General features: G+C 39.2%; 1 protein-coding gene and 1 long non-coding RNA gene across 2 annotated transcripts; one reads left to right on the forward strand and one right to left on the reverse strand.

Moving 5' to 3' along the window:
* Positions 1 to 333: 333 nt before the first annotated feature.
* On the forward strand, positions 334 to 14,145 carry LOC121528698. The gene is made up of 4 exons (XR_005993493.1): positions 334 to 428; positions 2,138 to 2,217; positions 7,677 to 7,757; positions 14,045 to 14,145. It is a non-coding gene; the product is annotated as an uncharacterized LOC121528698 (long non-coding RNA).
* Positions 9,182 to 14,762, reverse strand: LOC121528696 (microfibril-associated glycoprotein 4-like). Its single transcript, XM_041816250.1, has 6 exons — positions 14,643 to 14,762; positions 12,163 to 12,312; positions 11,982 to 12,020; positions 10,078 to 10,174; positions 9,781 to 9,948; positions 9,182 to 9,613 (listed from the first exon to the last, which is right to left on the reverse strand). The coding sequence occupies exons 1-6, from the start codon at positions 14,721 to 14,723 to the stop codon at positions 9,360 to 9,362; spliced, it is 789 nt and encodes a 262-aa protein (XP_041672184.1). The 5' UTR covers positions 14,724 to 14,762; the 3' UTR covers positions 9,182 to 9,359.
* Between the last annotated feature and the right edge of the window lie 7,781 nt (positions 14,763 to 22,543).

Consider the following 22,543-nt stretch of genomic DNA (forward strand, 5'->3'; position numbering starts at 1 on the left):
TGACATACTGCAGCTCACATATTCTTAAACTTCCAGGTCTCCCTAAAAATGGATGTTTAGTACTTGGGTTTACACTAATTCTTTTTCGTTTCTTTAGGTTTCTTTAATTGCTCCAAACCACACCTCCAACGTAATTTAAACCAGAAAGTCTGAGAAAAGACAGACAGATATTCTTATTGTTCAGAGTGATGAACAACGCATTGGTATACTGTTTTTTTTTTCAGTTTGTGCATCGTTTTTCCGACAGCACTTGAACGCAGCGTGCTTTCCCAACGTCTGTCTCGATAAGGCGGGAACTTTCTTTTGTTCTCCCTGCGCTCTCTGCTGGTGAGAGGCAGTGACAGACGGAGCAGGCTTCTCCAGCGCTTCAAATGAGGAACTACTCCAAATTATCAGTGAGACAGGCGACATGAAGGTGAAATTCAGAGGTAAGTTTAGATCCAAACTGGCTTTGTGTGTGTCTTTATATCAGCACTGACAGGTTAACAATAGCTTGTTAGCCACTGGCTAATGTTAGCTCCAGCTTTAACCTCGGCTCACTCCGACAACTACAGCTCCTCTATTTGTTTAAGGCTTTATTTTCAGTATTGCTGTAAATGAAAGTAAGCTAAATGTTTGCTAATACTGTTGAAATGAGGCTGAGTTTGTATCGGTTGGCTGAAAAGGAGCTTAAAGCTAATGTAGCCCTGAACTAATGTAGGTTTATGGCGGTTAGCGCTAAGTTTGAATCAAAATGCTCAGTTTAGATATAAAATGGCGCTTGTGTCTCCTTATCTCCAGGGTGTAGTGGAGGGTAAACCTAGCCTAACTCAGTTTACCCACCTTCTTTAAATGAGGCTGAGATGTTGGTTATATATCTAATGATCAACTGTAGTAATGTGGGGAAGTTTACTCAGGGAGTGCACTTTTCTTTTTCTTCCAGTCCTTTCAGAATGAAATATTATCCTTCACACCTACAGCTGTTGTAAGTTAGTCTAAGGTTTAAAGCTAGATCTTAACTAGTGAGCGTAAAAAGTGGTTGATACTGGTTTGTACTGGTTAGGGTAAGGCTGCTGAACAACTTTGGTTAACCCTCTGGTACCCCTTGTGCAAAAAAAGCACAGTGAGTTGATATTAAAAAAACAAAAAACTTTGTCGTCTTTCACAATTAATATTATCATGAATTGTATTTTTTGTTCATTTTTGCACAGTTTTCAAAATTCTGTCCCAGCCACAACAATCAGCCCAGCATAAATAAAGTAAACCTCTTTTATAGCGTTAATATCCCTGATGTGCAAAAAATCCCCATTGAAACCCATTGAAACCACTTCTTTTGATCCATACACCATTAAGGCATGGATCATGTATTTTCTGGTTTCTGGGCTTCATTTGAGAGTTGGGGCTTTACATTTGCACCTGGACTATTTTTCTACCCTGTGACATCACTTTTACCATATATGGGCGAGGGCAGGAAATGTTTTTTCCACCAGATTTCAGTGTTATACTGCCCTCTGCTGCCCTTCTTTGGTTAGGGTTAGGGTGGTCTAATAAATTTGTTAAGCTCTGTATATTTGAGTCAGAACATGGCTTAACAAATAGAACCATAATGTTCAGCATCTCTGTGAGCCTAAAGTTGTTTTTCTGCTGATTATTGAGTTCAGGCTCTCTCTGTTTCCATTATGCTCTATCAGGGCAGCATGGTCTGATTTTAGAACAGCCTGCCATTTACCATCAGATCCTCACAAAGGGTAAACAATGTGATGGTTAGCAGTCAAGCTAAGGGGTTATAAAGGACCAAAATTGGATTAAAACTGATAAAAAGACGTTAAATATCAGGTTTACTGGTTTGGATTAAATGATTAAAATCCCTAAAAGTCACACAAGTTCCAGGATCAATGAAAATGCTGCCACAAGGGATTAATAGTCATTTTTATAGTCTAGTCTTTGTTCACTTGTCCATTATATCCATATAAATAATTATTTTTCAAAAATCTTACGGTGTAACTTACAGCTATTCCAGTTTTTTCTCTGATGCCTATTAATTTTAAGGAGCAGTAACGGTGACTCAGTTGTCAGAGGGAATTTGCATGTTATGTTATTTAACTTAACTTTGTTCAAATGCATTTGTACTTAAAAATGTTAAATCTGTATCACCTAGAGATGGACTTCAGGGGTGGCCTCCTCCTCTTGCCTTCCTTCTTCAAGGAAAAGATCGAAGATATCATCGTTCTTGGAAAGGTAAAAATCTGTCGTTCATATCCACCCCCACAATTTACTTCACTGATGTTCAGTATTTTGGATGTTCTGAGTGTAGAAAAAAAGAATCCATTAAAAATAAGTTTACAATTCACCCTAAGATGTCAGTAAAAGGTTTTAAAAAAGGAAATCGTCATCATCCCAAATCTTTTTCGTCAGACAAGGAAAAGAACTGAAAACTGTAATTAGCCAATCAAATTATAATCACCTCTGATTTGATAAATATAAGATATTTTTTTAAGAGAAATAAATTATATGGATAAGTCCTCTTGATTTTGCTCCAAAAATGCACAAGTTTATTACATTTTACTTCAAGATGTCATAATTTTTTCTCCTGGGGGAGCAGACCCCAGACCCCCCTAGACAGTGTGGGGTCCCCCAACCATAGTCAGTCTACTTCTGTCAAGGAAGTCATTTTGCAAAAAAACAAACATACCATTGTCAACATTGGTGATTTAGTTGAATGCGCTCCAGATTCCAAAAAAATTTACTGACTGCCAATCATAGACTACTTAGGAAAACATGAACTAAAACAGTATGCATAATAATTTGGACCTCAGTCTATTGTCTGAGGGAATTTGCATGTTATGTTTTTTTCAACCAGGGCTTGACATTTACACCCGCCAACTAGCCAAATGCAGGTAGATTTCAGCCATGGCGGGTGACAGTGACTCTAACTAGCCACAATGGCGGGTTGAATTTATAAGTGTCACAAGTGTCTGTTTCCCCTTACACTATAATTTAGACTTGTTTCAGGGAGGATGTTCGGCACATACAAGGCTCAAATTTCCCCCTAAATAACAGAAAAGTGGCTGGTCTCTTCATCCATTTGTGCGTTTTTAAGTAGCACCAAGGGCTTTCATGCTGTATGACACACATAAACGCGACACTCACACACATACTGACATACACATGCACTGAGGTGTTGGTAATGTAGACTGAAGGCCTCTGTCTGTCAAGGGAAAATGTTTTAGAGTTATGGCGGATAAACACAGACCTGAACTTTCTCCTCCTTCTCTCTGTCCATGGAGGGTCAGCACCATTTGTGTGTGCATGCGCCCCCGCTAGGTCTCTCTGTCTTTGGTATGAGCCAGTGTGTCCAAACGTTTGATTGTTATTGCCTCTATATTATTTATTTGTTGAGGGCGATCTCAATGATAAAACCTCCACTAATGTGTGTTTGATTTAAACATAATTTAAACAGTGTTTTTCCTGGCTCATTTTGATGCAGCGGTGGTAAAATTCTGATCCTGTGAACCCTGACCTTTCTAGGGGGTCCAGGGGCATGCTCCCCTGGGAGAACATTTTGTACATTTTAAAGGTAATTACATTAATTTAGTAAAGTTTGAGATTGGAATTAAGAGGCTAAATCTACTGAGAATGTTTTTGTTTTTATAAGTTCCTGCTTTAATTTTGAACGGTTTCCTGGTCTGACCTGATAAAGGTTTTAATGATAGAAGTGTTGTGCCTAAAGAGCTGTTATTAACATCAAAAAGCTTTTCTTAGTCTTTCTTCCATGAGTGTTTGATTTTATGTCCATAATAACTGACTCATTGTCCACTTAAAGAGGTCATGTGACCTGCATAATCATCTCTGATTTTAACTAGGGATGCATTATATTATTGGTCTGATATCGGTATCAGCAGATATCAAAATTTCTGTGGATATTTACATCTGATATTTTGTCTGTGTATTTCAGCATGTATCGACTGTAGATTTTGTCCATATATACTGATAAATTAGTGGAATTTTAGGCTGAACTAACAGACCTACATCAGTATAGGTCTATTTCTTTATTTATCCTCATTCTTTAAACTTTCAAGTGTTTTTAAGGACTGAAGTTTATTTTCTTGGTCATCCTCAAACCTTAAAGTATGCCCAAAGGACTGAAATTTCTTGTCCGAAGAGCATATTTCAATATCGATATCGATATTGGCTAAAATGAATCTGTAAATATCGGCATATTGGATATCGGCAAAAATCCAATATCGTGCATCCCTAATTTTAACTGAAAAGTTGTCCGTCACACCCTTTATTTCATTTTACCTTTATTCCCTTAATAATGCTGGTATTGTGTTTAAGATTGTTATTATAATATTGTAATAAATTATTGTAATAATATATGAATAATATAAGTAATATGTAATGTTATTTCTGGGTTAGGTTCAGAAGGATCAGCATTTTGTGTATTTCTCTCTGCTTATATTTTTTGATAAATAAAATCAGAGGAACTGAGGAGTTTACTGCAGCTTCTGCCTGGAAGAAATATAAAATATGTAACAAAAACATACAATCAGTGAGCGCTTCACATCGTTGACCTGACCTCCTCTCTCCTTCTCTCTGCCTTATTAGACGTGTTCGTACTTGAGTTTTGATCATGTTTTAAACCTGCTAATTGTCAATATTGATCCATATTTCCTGTTCAGTGATACGTCTGATTGACACTCAGTCTTAGTGATGACACGCTGTGGCTTAATCATTTAAAGTACATTACAGAGGTGTAAACGCATGCTAACCAGCCCGCGCACACGTGACAGACAGAAACAGTGGGAGCGCGCACACATATAAGGACAGCGCCCTGTCACATGCTTATTCTGCAGCATTAAGTGGAGGGAGAAATGCAGAGATGATAAAGCCCTGTGTTTATCCTTACAGCTAAAAGTCTCCTATATTTCGTGTGTATGTAGCTGACACACACTGAGCGCAGCGTTCCTCTGCGCTCTCCTCAGAGTGTCTGGTGAAGTGTTCATCCACGCTGTGTTGATCCAAAGACAATCTAGGAAAGTTAGGCAACTCGTGGTTCTTTTTTTCTTCTTTGGCAGTTTTGGCACCAACTCCTGGGCCCAGCCCCACCCGATTGGTGTAACACCATAATTTCAGTTAAAAATATCATCAACCTGCTGTAATGCTTGTCAGAAAATACGGTTTTTCATGATGTCAGAGCTTTGAGAGCTGGTGGCAGCTGCCACTTAATCTTATATGTGGGAAAAACCCTGTTAAGCTTTTGAAACGTTTGTATATTCAAGGTATTATTATTATTATTATTATTAATTATATAATTATTATAGACTTGCCGTATATCCAAAATTAAAGGATATGATAGATGAAACTCTGAAACTTTGGATAAGTTCACTGAGGCAGTGGGAAACAGGCAGAAGGATAAAGTATTTTTTGGGGGTTTTTTTTGCTTCTAATATTATGAAACAGACAGTCCAGTTGTTTTTTGTTTAGACGTATAGTGAAGACATTTTTTAAATGTGTTTTCAACCAATTTTTGCTGAGTGGGTAAGGTGTGCATGGCTGTAATCGCTACAAACTGTGTATTTTTCTGTGAAGGCAAAGTTTAAAGAACATTTTTCATTAAAATCCTTATTTCTAACTCTGACAGGGTCAGCATGTCCACTTCATTTGCTGTGTTTCCTATTCAGACTCATTTCAGGAGTTTTTCCATGGAAAACCAGAAAAATTCCAAGTGATCCCAAACTTTTGAGCAATAGTATATATGTATATATATATATATGAGCAGCACCATGAGGGACGTGAACCCTCAATCCCCAGCTTTCCAAACCTTCTCCCTGCTAGCTGAGCTATCTGGATTAGAGGTGGAGAGATATTTCTGCAGAAACATCTCTGGGTAAAGATGTAGTGAAATGGTTCAATTAGGGTTCTGGGGCCTCATTTGTAAACACTGCGTACGCACAAAAGAAAGCGTACGTCACTTGTAAGCAACGTTTGGGATTTATTCAAAACAAACTTGACGGGAAATGCGCGCACCTCCACGGCAGCTCTGACCCTGCCGTACGCACAAAACCTGGACGAACGGGAAACTGACCTCAACAGTAGAAGGATGAAATTAAGACTAATGTGAAATTGATACATTTGTGAAATAATCAAACATTACACATTTCACAACGCATAACATATATGAAGGATATATTTGAAAAATGTAAAAAAAAGAAGAATTTACATTGATGCCTGAGGGAGTGTGTGAACACACGCACGTGTGCGTGCCCACACGCATAGCCTTTATTATTGAATCGATCATGTTCTGTCATTGTGAAACAAACCCTACATGTTATTATGACATCCATACACATCAACAACAAGGCAGACAGTAACCGTGCTCCCAAAATGTGCCATACAAATAAAGTTTTACATTTACAATAATTGTAATTAAAATGACATCATCAATGACATGATCGCTTCTAGCGCATTTGGTGCATCCGTGTCCCCCTCCACCTCGGTCACCACACTGCTCAGGAGGAATTCCCCAATGATCCCCGCCAGCTTGTCGTCTGTGGGGGTGAGCTCCAGTGTGCCCTTTCCCCCATCTGTCACACAGACACTCTTTCTATGAGAGCGATGCGCCTTTTCGCCTCCACTTTTATATCGGACCATTTCTTTTTCACTTCAGCCGCAGTCTGACCCTCTGAGGCAACGTTATTTACAGTATCAGCCACATGCTTCCACTCTTTAGCCTTTCTGGCATTAGTGATGCCCAAACTGTACCCATCAAATAAGACTCTGCGTGTGTCCACCTCTCCTATTAATGTCGCGACCTCACATTGAGTGGGATTTCTTTTTTTCGCTTCTGTCTTGGTCCACCATGAAACTGATATCATTGAATATTCATCAAGGGCGTTCACCTGACCTTTTACAATATGGGCGGGGCAAAGCGTTCCCTCACGTGCAAGAACTTTAGAGTTGATTGTGATTTATAAATGGAAGCAGGTGTAGGACGTGCGTGCACACTCTGTTATAAATCTGAAAGTTTTTGTATGCACGCATTTCCTGTGTTTCCGGCGTACGCCAGCTGTAGCGATCTTTCCTACGCACAGTTTTATAAATGAGGCCCCAGATCACAAAACCTTTTGGAGACTTTCAGGACTGTAGTGCACATTTGATAAAGCAGACATTATTCTCACCTGGAGACACCTGCAAGAGAAAAGCATGACAGTGAAGAGAGACTTGAACTCACAACCTTCAGACTGCAAAACCAGATCTCTCCTTACTGAGCCAAATGGATTCTGTTCAAGACAGGAACAGACGGAGTCACTGAACATGTTCAATTCAGACGTGCATCAGGTTAGTTTAAAACGCTCAAATACCAGCATGTTTGAATTAAAAGAACAGTTTTCTCTTTGCACTAAAGCAGTGTTACTAAACCCTGCCCAACTAGAGAGACAATGTTTGGAAATTACCTTTACAAGGGCCACAAGCTAACTGGTGAAAAGTGTCAAAAATGGTTAAAGTGGCACTAAAATATAAGTAAAAAGGTGGCAAAAATGGGCAAAAACGAGGGAAAATCAGCAGAAGTGGCATTTATTGGTAAAAGGCAGCTTAAATGGGTGAAAAGTGGCAGAAGATGGCAAAAAAGGAAAAAACTGCAAATAGCAAAAAGCTTCAGTCTGATCTTTCCTTTCTCTCTGGTTATTTCTCAGCGCTGAAGGTGGTCCAGGGGTTCAGGACTCTGAGTGGAGACTGGGACACGTGGGTTCGACTCCTGCCTCAGCAGATCTGAGGTAAGTCACACAAGTGTGTGACTGAGTGAGTGTGATTTCATTCCCGACTTGTTGCGTTGCACCGAACATCGTGCATTACCAACATTGTGATTTGTTGACGATTTCAACTTGTGAATTTCTGAATTTCTACCACTGAGCGTAGAGGAGAGGAGACATGAACAGGTAATGAAACAGCATGAGCCCAGGGGTGTTGAGGGAGCTAGCTTGGTAAGCTAGCTGCCTCGATAGGCATTTTTAGTGTTTAAATCTGCAGGTCGCTCAGCTGTCTCTGTTGAAATTTTCTACTGGATGAAATTCATGCTTTCAGATAGAAGGGCTGCACTGAAATGAGGCAGACTTATTTCAAATATCAAACTTTCACCTTGATGTGGATTTTCTTAAAGATTCAGCACGACTTCAGCAGAAGGAAACATTCACGCTAAGATAAGAAAGACTTGTGAATTCCTACAACGCTCTTATTTTCACTCCTGAAAGCTCTTCCTGTGATTGTGTCTGTGAGTCAGCAGGTCTGCTTTAACACCTGAACCTCAACACTCAAATCTACCTGCCAACTTCCTGTTTGCCTTTCTGTTCCTTTTAATTTTTTGACCTCTTTTCTGCTCAGCTTAAATCCTACTACTGGTTTCATTTTTAAAGCCCAAACTCAGGACAGAAACAAGAGGTCAGATGATGATGGCTTATTTGGTGTTTAAGCCTTAAGATTTAAAACATCACAAGTCTGATTTTGGAGTGTGCTACATCAATAATGCTACAGCCAGTTTGTCTGAAATTCAGTTGAACATTAACTTTCTGATTCATTTTAACGTGCTTCAAAGATTCACAGGGACCGTCAAGACAGAAAAGATTTGATTTCCATTCATGGATTTGCCAAGAGAACCTGAATTTCCACGATGCCTCTGAATGCATCAGAGACACAGCCCCGTAAAATTTTGCCTACGCTTGCGACAGAATTTAGAGCCTGGATGGTGTGACCGCAGAGGACGTCTGATTGGCTGATTCCCTCGTTCAGATCCAGATAAGACCCACACTCTATGAACCTCCCCGGGTAGTAACAGACTGACATTGAACACAGACTCATCTGGATTTGTCAGACTAAAACTGAACTCTGAACTTTTCAAAAGCCCTTCAGGTGAGGTTTAGTTGTACTCAAAGCCGTTAGCAATGGCTGCCTCCACTGTACTGTGGTTAGCTGGGATATAGCTCTAGTAAAGCATCAACATGTTTATTTCTGCTGTAAAGAGACATTTTTATGGGGTGTGTCTGAGGTTTCTGTTGTGTCTGTGTTTGTGTGTAAATGTTGGTGCAGTGAGGTTTCCAGCTGTGTGTGTTGTTCTGAGCTTAGATAAAGACATCAGAGTGTTGTTGCTGATTCTGGGTTCATTCTGAGTTTTTTGCTCTTAAAGAATCAGGACAGGAGAGAGATGGACAGTTTCTGCTCATTTATTCTCATCAGGTAAGAACCAACAGGTGTTCAGAGCTCAACCAGACTGGATTTAGAAAACCTTCTGGTCTCCTTGTGGAGCTCCTTCTACATGATCAGAGAGGCTGGTGTTTACCATCTAAAGAGATCATGTTGATGATCAGCTGATTGGTCCTGGTGGTCTACTGAACAGGACGGATCTTCATGCTGAATCTCTTCAGAGAGTAGTCATAGCCTTTCCAATGGTACCACTCCACTCCTACAGCATAAAGAGTGCCATCAACCCCCCAGCGATAAACACCATTTGGATTGGTGTAATGACAGCCATTATACCAGAACGCCCCCAAGTATGTTTTGGCACAGCTGCCAGATGATGAGTCCTGGTCTTTGTCAAAGGTGGAGAACTTCATTCCACTGTGATAGGTCAGAGAGTCTCCTAGAGAAACACCAGAACATCAGGATTTTAGACATTACTGCAGACATGAAGACCAAACAAACCATCAGAGTCACCAACAGTAAACACATCTTCTCATTCATTACTATAAAAACAAGAACAGACATCCTCACAGGTCGTCCTGAAACCAAAGAGAACTTCTGACTCACCGGCGCCTCCATTGACGAATCCAGAAACATGCAGGGTGTATCCGTCTGTCTCAGGGTCGATGGAGAAGGAGGTGTAACGAGCAGACGCCGTGTTTCCATCAAAGTCCTCCATGTCCACCAGCAGCTCGGACCTCTTCCTCCGAGTCAGATGGAAAATATTTTCAAGACCTGAGAAATCAAACACAGAAACATGAAGGAGAGGATGAGTTCCCCTTCATTAGGTCAGATTCTAAACGTCCTAGTTTGATATGTCAGCATCATCAATCATCTCTGGACTTCCTGGTTTTTCTGTCTTACCGAGCCAGTACTCTCCAGCAGCGCTCCCAAAGCCTATCTTATACTGATCCCAGGGTCTGTAGAAGTTCACCGAGCCATCCATCCTCCTCTGGAACACCTGGAGGACAGGATGGAGGTTAGTTAGCTGGTAAATGACTGTCAGTGGATTACATTGACTGTTGCTAGCAGTGCTGCTGTGGTTGGTCTTTAAGATGAGAACCACTGGGGGTCTCTGTAGACCTTAACCTGCCAGAGGGTAAAAATGACCCCTTTTTAGAGTTCATGATGGTCATACTGATCAGAGAACTGGATCACTGATGATGCTCTGTCACATCTAAAATCCCACCTGGACTAAATTCTCTTGTTTCTAAGTTTAGAAGTGATCTGTGGATCTGAAATGGTGTGGTAAGGCAGGTCTAGAGGATTTACAGCCATACGTTATTACTACAGCTCAGTGACAAGTACTGTAACCAGGCCTGATACAGAATCCACTGGGCCCCTGGAGCCCCCTGCCCCCCCAACAATGGGCCCTCCTCAGGTGTGATTTATTGATGATAGTCATATCTGTGTGTTGGATTGTTAGCATTGGTGTTAGCATCCTGGCTAACAGTTACTTTATTTAGAAGTGAAAAGCACGGCAAGCTATAATTGGGTTCAGATGTTGAAATTATTCATTGATTCTACTTTTAAACAAATTAGGACATTTTTCTTCCCATTTTTACCACCTGTTTTCATGAATTTTAACCTTATTTTGCCACATTTTCACCCAGTTTTTTTCCAATTTTCCCACATTTTGCACAACTTTTGCCCATTTTTCGCTATTTAATTTTTGCCCCTTTTTTTCATCACTTTTTAAAAAAGATATTTTTGTGCCTTTATTTTGACATAGACTGATAGTGGATAGAGTCAGAAACAGGGACAAGTGTGGGGGAGAGACATGCAGTAAAGGGCCTCAGGCCAGATTTAAACCCGGGCCGTCTGTGTACATGGGGCGGCCTTAAACCACACGGCCACCAACGCCCCCTTTTCATCACTTTTAACTTATTTTAGGCACCTTTTCTTTTATCATTTTCAACCCAATTTTGCCACATTTTCATGATTTTAAACTTATTTTAGCACACTTTTGTCTAGTTTTTGCACAATTTTGCTAACATTTTTTTTATCAGTTTTAACTTATTATAGCTACCATTTATCATTGATTTTTTAAACACATTTTGGACACATGTTTTCATGAGATTTTACTAAATTTTGCCAGATTTTTTCATGTTTATCTAGATTTTGCTAAAATGTTTTTAAATGTTTTTCTTAATTTTGCCACATTTTGTCATTATATTTTTTAACTTAATTGTGTCACATTTTTTCATGTTTTTTTACTTAATTTTTGCCACTTTTTCATGTTTTTATTAATTTTGCCAATTTTTTAAAATGTTTTTCTTAATTTTTGCCACATTTTTAAATGATTTTTTAAACTTGTTTCCCGGTTTTTCTTGTATGTCTTTATTTTGCCACATTTTTTCATGATTTTCTTTGTTAATTTTGTCAAATTTTTTCATATTTGGGGAGCAGATGGCCTAGTGGTTAAAGGAGCTCCCCATGTACGGCGGCCTGGGTTCCAATCCGGCCTGAGGCCCTTTACCACATGTCTCACTCCCACTCTTGACCCTGTTTCTGACTCTATCCACTGTCCTCCCCTATCTAATAAAGGCACAAAAAAGCCCAAAAATAAATCTTTAAAAAAACAAAAAAATCATATTTTTCTCAATTGTTGAGACGATATGTTAAATAATTTTGGCACATTCAAAGTAGGTGGATGACAAGGCACCAGGAGTGTGTTACAGCCATATTTCCTTGATTTCCTGTCATTTTCCGCCCTCACAGAGCCTGTCAGATGACTTTAGGATTTCCAGCAGCTTTCAAACACTCACTGTCCATCGGCCTCCCTGGGAGTCCATGTCACAGAACACCTGGAAACACAAGCGTATGAAAACATCAGTGATGACTGCTGGTGAATATCTGCTCTATCAGAGGGATGATGATGATGAGATTTCTGTCAGAGATGACTCGTTTCTACAAACATTTCCACAACCCAGAGAGGCTGAGGCCTACCTGGACAGCAGACGTGGATCCGATGGGGTAGATGGTGTACACGCCGCTGGGCCGGGTGTAGTTGTTATAGATGTCATTACAGTCGAACGGCATGAAGGGCAAACAGCTGATCAGCTGAGGAGCCAGGAGAAAGATGAGGACTGGAAGCAGCTGGAACAAAGGTTCACATTTTCATTTTCATTCAGCGAGAAGTCAACAATCCCTCGCTCTGACGTTGGAAGGAATTCTGGCGTTTAAACGGTCTCAGAGGTTATTAACGCCACGTTAGTGCCTCACAAGGTTAGCATTTATGAGCTTACACTGTTCTTCACTCAGCCAGAGTAAGCTTGGAGAAAACTATCACCATGTTTATGAACTTTCTCCAGCTTAAAGGGACATTTCAGATTTTTTAAAGTTGTTAGAGTAACCTGATGATAGTCGTGCTATTAGCCTGCAGAGATTTCAGTCTGCATCTCCCCTTTAATAATCAATCAATACTTCTGATAACTACTTTTAAAGTTCAATGATGATTTTTGGCTTTAACATTTCACCATGTGTGTGTGTGTGTGTGGGTGTGTGTGTGTGTTTGTGTGTGTGTGTGATAGAATGTTGGGACTTTCCTGGTGAGATCAGCATAGCAACAACAGGCAGAGCTAACATGATTGGTCCATCCTCTACCTTTTTACTATTGGTGGCTTCATCAACAAATCTAAGAGCAAAAAATGTTTGGAGCACACGGAAAGTTTGATATGAAGAGAAAAATCAGAGAGTGTGATTTTTAGAAAATGAGCTGAAAATAATGAGAATGTTTTAGAGATTTGATGATCATGAAGGGCTCAAACATACGGATGGACAGACGGACAGACAACTAGAAACCAGAACGTCCAGCCTCGGCTAACGCCATCATGGAGGGAAAACAAGTGAGAGGAAAATGAAGAGAAAAATAGCCCATAGGTTTTAGAAATGACAGCCACAGGAGGAGTATTTCTGACAATATGAAGTTGGTTGTAGAAAGCAGAGAGAGCTGTAGTCAGCGGCTCCAATGAAACATGAACCTTCATAAAATCCTGGACTGTGAACGTTCCGGGACCTGTTTCTGATCTATGATACTACAGGACACGGGTGTCAAACTCAAGGCCCGGGGGCCAAATCCGGACCGTAGAACAGTTAAATCCGGCCCTAAAGATGATCTGATATTCCTGTTCTAACTGTCCCATCAGTCTGAGGTCTGCAGATTTCCTCAAGTATAAAAATGTGAACTTATCCTGATGATTTAAGATTTCCTTGTTAAGTCATAAAATCTGAAAAAGTCAGGAGTAAAAATATTTAGATAAGAAGTCAGGAATGTGGAAAATTCACATTTTCAATTTAGCATCATACAATCAGGACTCAAACTCAGGATTTTGACTTTTTATTTCATACTTTGAGCGTTTCAACTCATGATTCTGACTTCTCATATAATATTTTGAGTTTTAAGATTGATAATTCTGATTTTTAAGTGATATTTTGACATTTTTAAACCTTTTTTTTCTATCTCACCTCATATTTTCAACTCCAAACTTTGACTTCATAATCCCAGAGTTTGACCTTTTAGACTCACAATTTAAAATTCTGAGACATATTTTGACTTTTAATTCCATGATTAAAATATATTTCGTATTTTGACCTTTTAAACTCATGATTTTGACTTTCTTTCTGATGAAGATTATAGCGTAAGTTCAGTCAGGAAGACCATATTCTCCATGCAGGTTTAGTAGCTTCTACCTGCACTATTTCATGCACCTCCTTCTGCTTCACATCATAATCAGCTGTTCACATCACCTGGTCACACCTATCCTCTTCCTCACTGTTGGCCTATCAAATCTCTGCCGCCCCTTTATAATCTGGCTTTCTCCTCCATCAGTTCATTCATGGCGTGGTTCCGGCGACCCTCCACCTCCCCAGCACCGCCAAGTCTACAAGTCCATCAACTATGGACTAAGATGACTTGTTCAGCCATCACCACCAGTGTCTGGACTCCACGAGGATAGATCTTTCCGCCGCTCAGGGCAGACACCCTTCGATCACGCTATGTCCATGTGGAGTTCAAGTGCCAAAGAGACTGACAATAATTCAATATCACATCTATGTTAATATTTATTCATTATCTCACATGTAAAATAAAATGTTCTCTTTAAATCAGTCACTGGTCTCTCCTGATTGAAATATATTTGCCTTTAAAAAACATTATTTTTCAGTTTCATGTTTTGACCTTTTTGAACTAATAAATGTACTTTCTCAGATTGTGAGCCTTTAAACTGATCTTTTTAACTTTTTAAATGTCAAAATCATTTATCATCAGTGCTAGGTTTTGTTTCATATTTTATCACTGGTGAAATGAGTTTGACAGTTTCTGGTTAAATGTTGACCCTGTTAGGCCCTCAGGTTAGACCTGAATCCAGAATCCGGTCCCTGCTGTGATTGAGTCTGACAGCCCTGCTGTAAAGTTCTAACATTCTTACCTTCATGGTGATGCTTCTGTCAGAGTGATCTGATGAAGATCTACAGTCCAGACTTTTATAGGGTCCACAATGCATTGACATTAAATTTGACCTTATTAAACATTAACAGATGATTGACTCACTGCTAGTCCTGAGACTGTGTACTTTAGGATTCTAAATATTTACTGGACTTTATTGATCCCCAGCAACACAACAAAGGGACTTTATTTTCTACCCATTTTACCACAGTTTTCCTTTCTTAAAGCACAGGCTGCCATGTTGATCCCACTTTTGCTTCTTTTGACCAATTTGTGCCCATTTTTAACAGCTTTTTACTAGGGATGTCCGATATTGGCTTTTTTATTGATAACCGGTAACCGATATTGTCCAACTCTTAATTCCCGATACCGATAATATGCGGGTTTTTTTCCACCAAAACTAATGTAAGGTAACAACATCACATATACCCTGTTGTGAAATGAACACATTATGCCTAATTTAGTCACTTTATTGTGATGCCCCACTGGATGCATTCATAAATGTAACAACAAGGCTTTCAAATGCAAACGTTTGATTTCCCTGTGCAAAAATGAGAAACAACTTCAACTTAAGTCATTGAGAAAAGTGCCAACATGGCACTGCCATATTTATTATAAAAGACAAATGCTTCTTTTTTTCTTATTTTTTTACATGCTTCAAACAACAGCTTGGATCATGCTCTCCCTGAGATAATCCTGACAATACCCGGCCACTACAACTAGGGCAAAATACTTAGTTTTGACTTCTTCACAAATGGCAAAACTACAACAAAAACATTGAAGGCAAACAGCTTCAGTCCAGACTAGAGTAGCACTAGTAATCGTAAACAAAGGAGTAAAAATGTTGGCTGATCTAAACTCAGGGTAAAAGTTTTTTGAAAGAATTAATTTATTTATGTTTTTAAATGAAAATCCAATAATTTCCGATAATACATTTTTATGCTATTATCGGCCGATAATATTGGGAGGCCAATAATATCGGACATCCCTACCTTTTACCATTTTTCACTTTTTTCTTTCTTAATATTTGCTGCTTACCCCTTTTTACTGCTTTTAGCCACTTTAACTGCTTATGCCACTTTTCAACCCCTTAAAGCCTGAAAACACAAATTACAGCCAGAAAATTTGAACTTTTTGGAACTGAAGTGTTCATTTCACTTTTTACTGAAATTTTTAAAAATCCAAATTGCCATAAAATTAAACAATTATATTTTCAGTATTTCATTTTATTCATGAGGTGTTTTTGGTAACTGTTAATCCACTTAAGAGCATTTTTATCATTTATCAGATTGTATTCAGAAGTTTTTTTTAATAATTTATTAAGCGGATTGATTAGATAGAGGTATCGTAAAAGTATGTATCAAATATGCGACAACAGGCTTTAAGGGGTTGACCACTTTTTACCCTATGCTTATACTTTCTTCTATAACAGACAAAAAACTTTTTTAGTTCATACCTTTACATGTTTTTTGTCTGTTATAGAAGAAAGTATAAGCATATCACTAAGGATAGACATGATGAACCTTATTGGACTTTTTTACCCTCATTTCTGACAAAATTGCCACTTTTTAACCACTTTTGACCTTCTTTTACCACAGTTTTCCTTTCTTAAAGCACAGGCTTCCATGTTGATCTTATTTTTGCCCCTTTTTACCAATTTTTGCCCATTTTTGGTGCCCCGTTCTGCCACATTTTAACAGCTTTTCACCATTTTTCTGCCTTTAAACAAACTTTGCCAATTCAATATCACTATTTCTTCTTTCAACCCATTTTTTCCACTTTCCTTCTTAAAATCTTTGTCACTTTTAACTTGGGGTTGGGAAATTAATGGCATTAAACATTAAATCACAGTATGGCCTGCTGCAGTTTACAAATCAAAGAAGATGGTGGTGTTTATTTTGAAAATGGCTTTATTTTGACTCACTTCCGGTTTCCAGCTCCCGCTGGTCACTTGTGTTTGCCGTCAACTTACCTTGTCTTCTCCCGAGGTTGCACCGTCCCCCATGGCCCTGTGGAGAGCAGTCACACCTGCAGCGCGTTACCTGATTAGAAGATCCTTCAATGCATTTAGTGGAATATAAATGTGGAGGATAATGCACTGCCTGGACAAAAACAAAGTGGCCACCTGGATTTAACTAAGCAAATAGGTACCAGCCCCCTATTGGATAATTACTGCATGGGCGATTATCTTTCAGCTGGCAACAAGTTATTTAACCCCAGCTGATGCAATGAGTAACTTCTCATTTCTTAAACAACCATGTGGAAAGACACATCCTGTGGTCGTGGAAAAGATGTTAGTCTGTTTAAGAAGGGTTGCTGCAGTTGGTCAGGTCTAGGTTCAGCAACATTATGTGCCCAGAGAATGAGGTCAGCTGACTACCTGAATACACTGAATGACCAGGTTATTCCATCAATGGATTTCTTCTTCCCTAATGGCACGGCCATATTCCAAGATGACAATGCCAGGATTCATCGGGCTCAAATAGTGAAAGAGTGGTTCAGGGAGCATGAGACATCATTTTCACACATGGATTGGCCACCACAGAGTCCAGACCTTAACCCCATTGAGAATCTTTGGGATGTGCTGGAGAAGGCTTTGCGCAGTGGTCAGACTCTCCCATCATCAATATTAAAATTAATGCAACACTGGATGGAAAGAAATCTTGTGACATTGCAGAAGCTTATCCAAACAATGCCACAGCGAATGCGTGCTGTAATCAAAGCTAAAGGCGGTCCAACCAAATATTAGAGTGTGTGACCTTTTATAGGTGGCCACTTTGTTTTTGGCCAGTGTATCTAAAAATGTGTAGTTTCACTTCTTTCAGGCTGTCCATGCTGTCTAAATCAAACTAAAGTTTATTTCTGCCTGCCACTGATATTTCTCTGTCTGAAGACAGTCTAGACCAGGGGAACTCAACCGTATCCTACCAAAGAGCCTTATTGTCTTAAAATACTTTATAGAGAGCCACGATCCAAAACCAGGGATGTAAAAAGATGTTTAATCCCCTTTGTGCCACTCTTATCCATTTTTGCCATTTTCTTCTATTTTTGCCACTTTTCATTACTTTGTTGCACTATTTTTTGTCATTTGTAACCATTTTTTGACACCTTTTGCCCCTTTTTCTTATCTTTTACCAATTTTGGCCACATTTTAACATCTTTTCACCACATTATCTGCCTTTTTTGTCTCTCCACGACCCATTTGGCCACCTATCACCCATTTTTGCTTCTCTCTAACCCTTTTCACCACTTTATCTGGTCATTTTTGCAGCACCTCTGCCAACCTTAACTCTTTTTTGAAAAACTTACTAATTATGACAGTAAATTTCTGTAAAACAGATCAAATGTTGAGTCATTCTAAAACTCTGTGGATATTCATTGTTTTTGGGTGGATTTAACAGCTGCAGACATTTAAAGCCAAAGGATACTCTTAAAACCACAACATCTTCTTTCCCTCCTTTTCTCAATTCAGTGATCTTTTAGGGGGCCGGAAGGAAGCTTGGGGGGGCCCGGTATGCCCCGCGGGCCACCAGTTGATGATCAGTGCTCTAAGGCATCATTGACTACTTTCATTGCAGCAGTGGTAGTGCTGTGTTCTTTCCAGAAACCTCAGTGAAAAAAGACAGAATGGAAGCCAGGTAGCCTTTCACCTGGTCACTGACCGGGGACTCTAGCACTTGGACAGTACTCAAAGTTTGGATATGGGTCTGTCATTATTAAGGCTGCTGAATCACCTCCTTTGAACAGAGGGGTTACGAATGCTGCTTTCCAAACCTCAGGGATTTTATTATCACTTAAAGTCAGATTCAAAATGTGACACAATGGTTCAGCATAAAGTCTGAGGCAAGTTTTAAAAACAAGGGTTACAACTTGTCCGGGCCAGCTGGTTTAAAATACTTTAGAGAGAGCCACGATCCAAAACCAGGGATGTAAGAAGATCCACAGATCAGCTGATCCATAGATGAAATAAACAGGGAATTGTTGCATTATTCTGTTATAAAGGGATGAAATAGGCCACAAAAAATCTTTATAGTATTAGAAGAAAGGATGTTACTAATAATGAACATATATCCTTTTTATTTATGAAGTTCCAGCTGGTCTAATGACGTGTTAAAATATTAGTTTGAGCTCTGAGATGTTTGTCAAAGAGCTGATGAATGATGGTTGGTTATTTGGGTATTTATCTCTCACACTGGGACATTTCCTGTAGATCTGTGGCTTTATTAACATAAAAAGATGTTTTCTGTTTTTCCACTCATTATTGATGCTTTTAGCTAAAGGGTGAGGGGGCTCATAGTGGTCTTTGTCAGAGGTGGTGAACTTCATTCCACTGTGAACGGTCAGAGAGTCTCCTAGAGAAACACCAGAACATCAGGATTTTTATCAGACATGACAACAAAACTAAGTAGCAGCATCAGCGACAGGATGCTTCCTCAGGATAAAGACAAGAAAGTCGACTTTAACAGGTCAATCCTGAATCTGATCAGAAAAACGCCAAACCAGCAGAGCTTCAGGCTCACCGGCGCCTCCGTCGATGAATCAGACACAGACAGGGTGTATCCGACGGAGAGCGAGTCGTAACGAGCAGACGCCATGTTTCCGTTGAAGTCCTCCATGTGGACCAGCAGCTCGTACTCGCCCCTCCGGGTCAGACTCCAGACTTTGTAGGTATATTGTGTTTTGCATATATGGGCCATTCTACCCAATTGGTTCAAATTGCTGTCCCACAATGAAAATCATATTTTAAAAAACAATGAAGTGTTCAGACCTTGCATACATACTAATATCATGTTATGATCTATTTTATCACAAGACATTAATTGAGATACCATTAAATTGAATATATAAAAAATTCTCTTTTATATGTCACTTTCTATTGGGAGGTGGCTGTCCCAACCTGTAACTCCTAAATTTCAATTCATGAAAATAACATTTTAATGATTTTTGAAAATTTCCTAAATGTTTTATTTTAATAGAACTTTTTGATTTCTTTTAAAAGGAAGTTGAAATTTTTAGATTGATTTTGTAGATTTTTTTTTTAATTAAAATTTGTTATGTAAAAAATCCTGTCCCAAGTTTTTATGTCACTACCGAAACACAAAGAGTTTCAGCCTGTAGGCAGGGCTTGGTTTTAGCCACACCCCCAGAAATTTCACCAAGAGGAGACATTACCTTCCTGTTCATCCATGGCCACATGGTGAGTAGTTAGTTTACAACATTTTTAAGTACATGCCTTCCAAAGTCTAAAAAACAGTGTGTGGTTTTAAGGACTGTCACTACCAAACACATCATTTCTGCAATTAAATAAGCACTTTTGATTTGAATGCTTAATGTTGTGTTTTCTATCTCTGTACACATGTTCCAAACTGTGTTTGGTAGCCACGTTGTGCTAAGCATTGTTGAGTTATGCTAAAAACTAGCATAAAATATCACTACCGAAACAGTCACTACCAAAACATATGAAAAGATTTTGGTTGTGACATGACGGTTTCGGTAGTGACAGTATGATGTTCATTTTTGATTAAAGTCTTACATAATATAATACATAGATAGGGGAGAGTGGGGTGAGATGTGCCAGTTTTTACTCAAAGTGATTTTAAAGTGAGGCCATGACAGTAATGCCTCCAACTTAAGTACGTACATATATTTCAGGATGTGGTGCATCCCTGGGAACAGTAACTTTGGATCTGAAATAAACTGTTTAAGAAATATAGCTTTCAGAAAAAAGTGGTCTCATGGCACAACTTGCCCACGGTGCGGGGTAAGTTGTGCCTTTGGGGAGAATACGTTGGGGTAAATTGTGCCAGTGGTTACTGAAGATTATTAAAATAAAACAGAACATTTTAATGTCATGAACTATAACGCTATATAAAAGCAGGACAAATTCAATACAAAAGGAGTGGACTGAGGCTGGAGTCAGCGCATCAAGAGCCACTACGCACAGACCAATCCTAGACATGGACTACAGACCAATCCTAGACATGGACTACAGACCAATCCTAGACATGGACTACAGACCAATCCTAGACATGGACTACAGACCAATCCTAGACATGGACTACAGACCAATCCTAGACATGGACTACAGACCAATCCTAGACATGGACTACAGACCAATCCTAGACATGGACTACAGACCAATCCTAGACATGGACTACAGACCAATCCTAGACATGGACTACAGACCAATCCTAGACATGGACTACAGACCAATCCTAGACATGGACTACAGACCAATCCTAGACATGGACTACAGACCAATCCTACACATGGACTACAGACCAATCCTAGACATGGACTACAGACCAATCCTAGACATGGACTACACACCAATCCTAGACATGGACTACAAATGTGGCATTCCTGGTGTCAATCCACCCCTGAACCAGAGCCAGCGTCAGAAGGGTCTTACCTGGGCCATGGAGAAACAGAACTGTTGCTCAGTGGTCCAAAGTCCTCTTCTCAGATGAAAGTAAATTTTGCATATCATTTGGAAATCCAGGTCCCAGAGTCTGGAGGAAGAGTGGAGAGGACCAGAATCCACGTTGCTTGAAGTCCAGTGTGAAGTTTCCACAGTCAGTGATGATGTGGGCTGCCATGGCATCTGCTGGTGTTGGTCCACTGTGTTTAATCAGGTCAAAGGTCAACACAGCCATCTACCAGGACGTTTTAGAGACCTTCATGCTTCCTTCTGCTGACAAGCCCCATGGAGATGCTGATTTCATTCTCCAGCAGGACTTGGCCCCTGCCCACACTGCCAAAGGTACCAAAAGCTGCTTCAATGACCATGGTGTTACTGTGACTCTGACCTGAACCCCATAGAGAATCTATGGAAGATGAGAGACACCAGACCCAACAATGCAGATGACCTGAAGGCTGCTATCAAAGCAACCTGGGCTTCCATTACACCTGAGCAGTGCCACAGGCTGATCGCCTCCATGCCACGCAGCATTGATGCAGTAATTCATGCAAAAAGAGGCCCAACCAAGTATTGATGCATAGAAATGAACATACTTTTCAGAAGCCTGACTTTTCTGTTTAAAACATCCTTTTTTAAATATTCTTATGTAATATTCTAATTTTTTGAGACACTGAATTTTGGGTTTTCTTATCTGTAAGCCATAATCATCAACATTTCAAGAAATAAAGGCTTCAAATACTTCACTCTGTGTGTAATGAGTCTATATAATATATGGGTTTACCTTTCAGAAACAAGTGACAAAAAATATTGAACTTTTTCATGATATTCTAAATTTTTGACATGCACTAGTAGTCTGCCTTGAGAGACTACTGTTTAGGTTGCAAAACTTTATTTTAATGATTGCACTCTACTGTTTATACTTAAAAATGTCATGCAGTGATGCCCTGAGGTGTTGGAAGCATGGTTTTGTTAAATGGTTGTCACACAAAAAAATTATTTCATTGATAATTAGACATTATTGTTTGTCATTCCAATAAAAAATTCATATGGAAGATAAACCATTGTTATTTATTTAATGATGAATTAATATGTTTCATTGATTGTAATACATGTCAAAACTTAAAATATAGCAAAAAGAGTTAAGTGATTACAATGCCACTCTCAAACAAAGTACGACTGTAACTACAGCAACAGTATGGTCACTACTGAAACAGTGCAGTCACTACCGAAAAAACAGCTGTTTTAACAAAAATAAAATGTATTGGATCATCAACCCACATTTTATGATAATGATTGGTCAAGTGTATGTGTACTTTAAGCAATGATGAATAATGGAGTCAATATGATCAACTTTATACATTTTACAAGGAAAAATAGCTTTTAAATTTTGGTACGTTTAGAAAAAATAAATATTAAATTCTGTTAAAAATTTATTTAATTTGATTTTGATGCAGAAACCATAT

The sequence above is a fragment of the Cheilinus undulatus genome, linkage group 20 (assembly GCF_018320785.1).
Source record: "Cheilinus undulatus linkage group 20, ASM1832078v1, whole genome shotgun sequence".
In the NCBI taxonomy this organism is placed as follows: domain Eukaryota; kingdom Metazoa; phylum Chordata; class Actinopteri; order Labriformes; family Labridae; genus Cheilinus; species Cheilinus undulatus.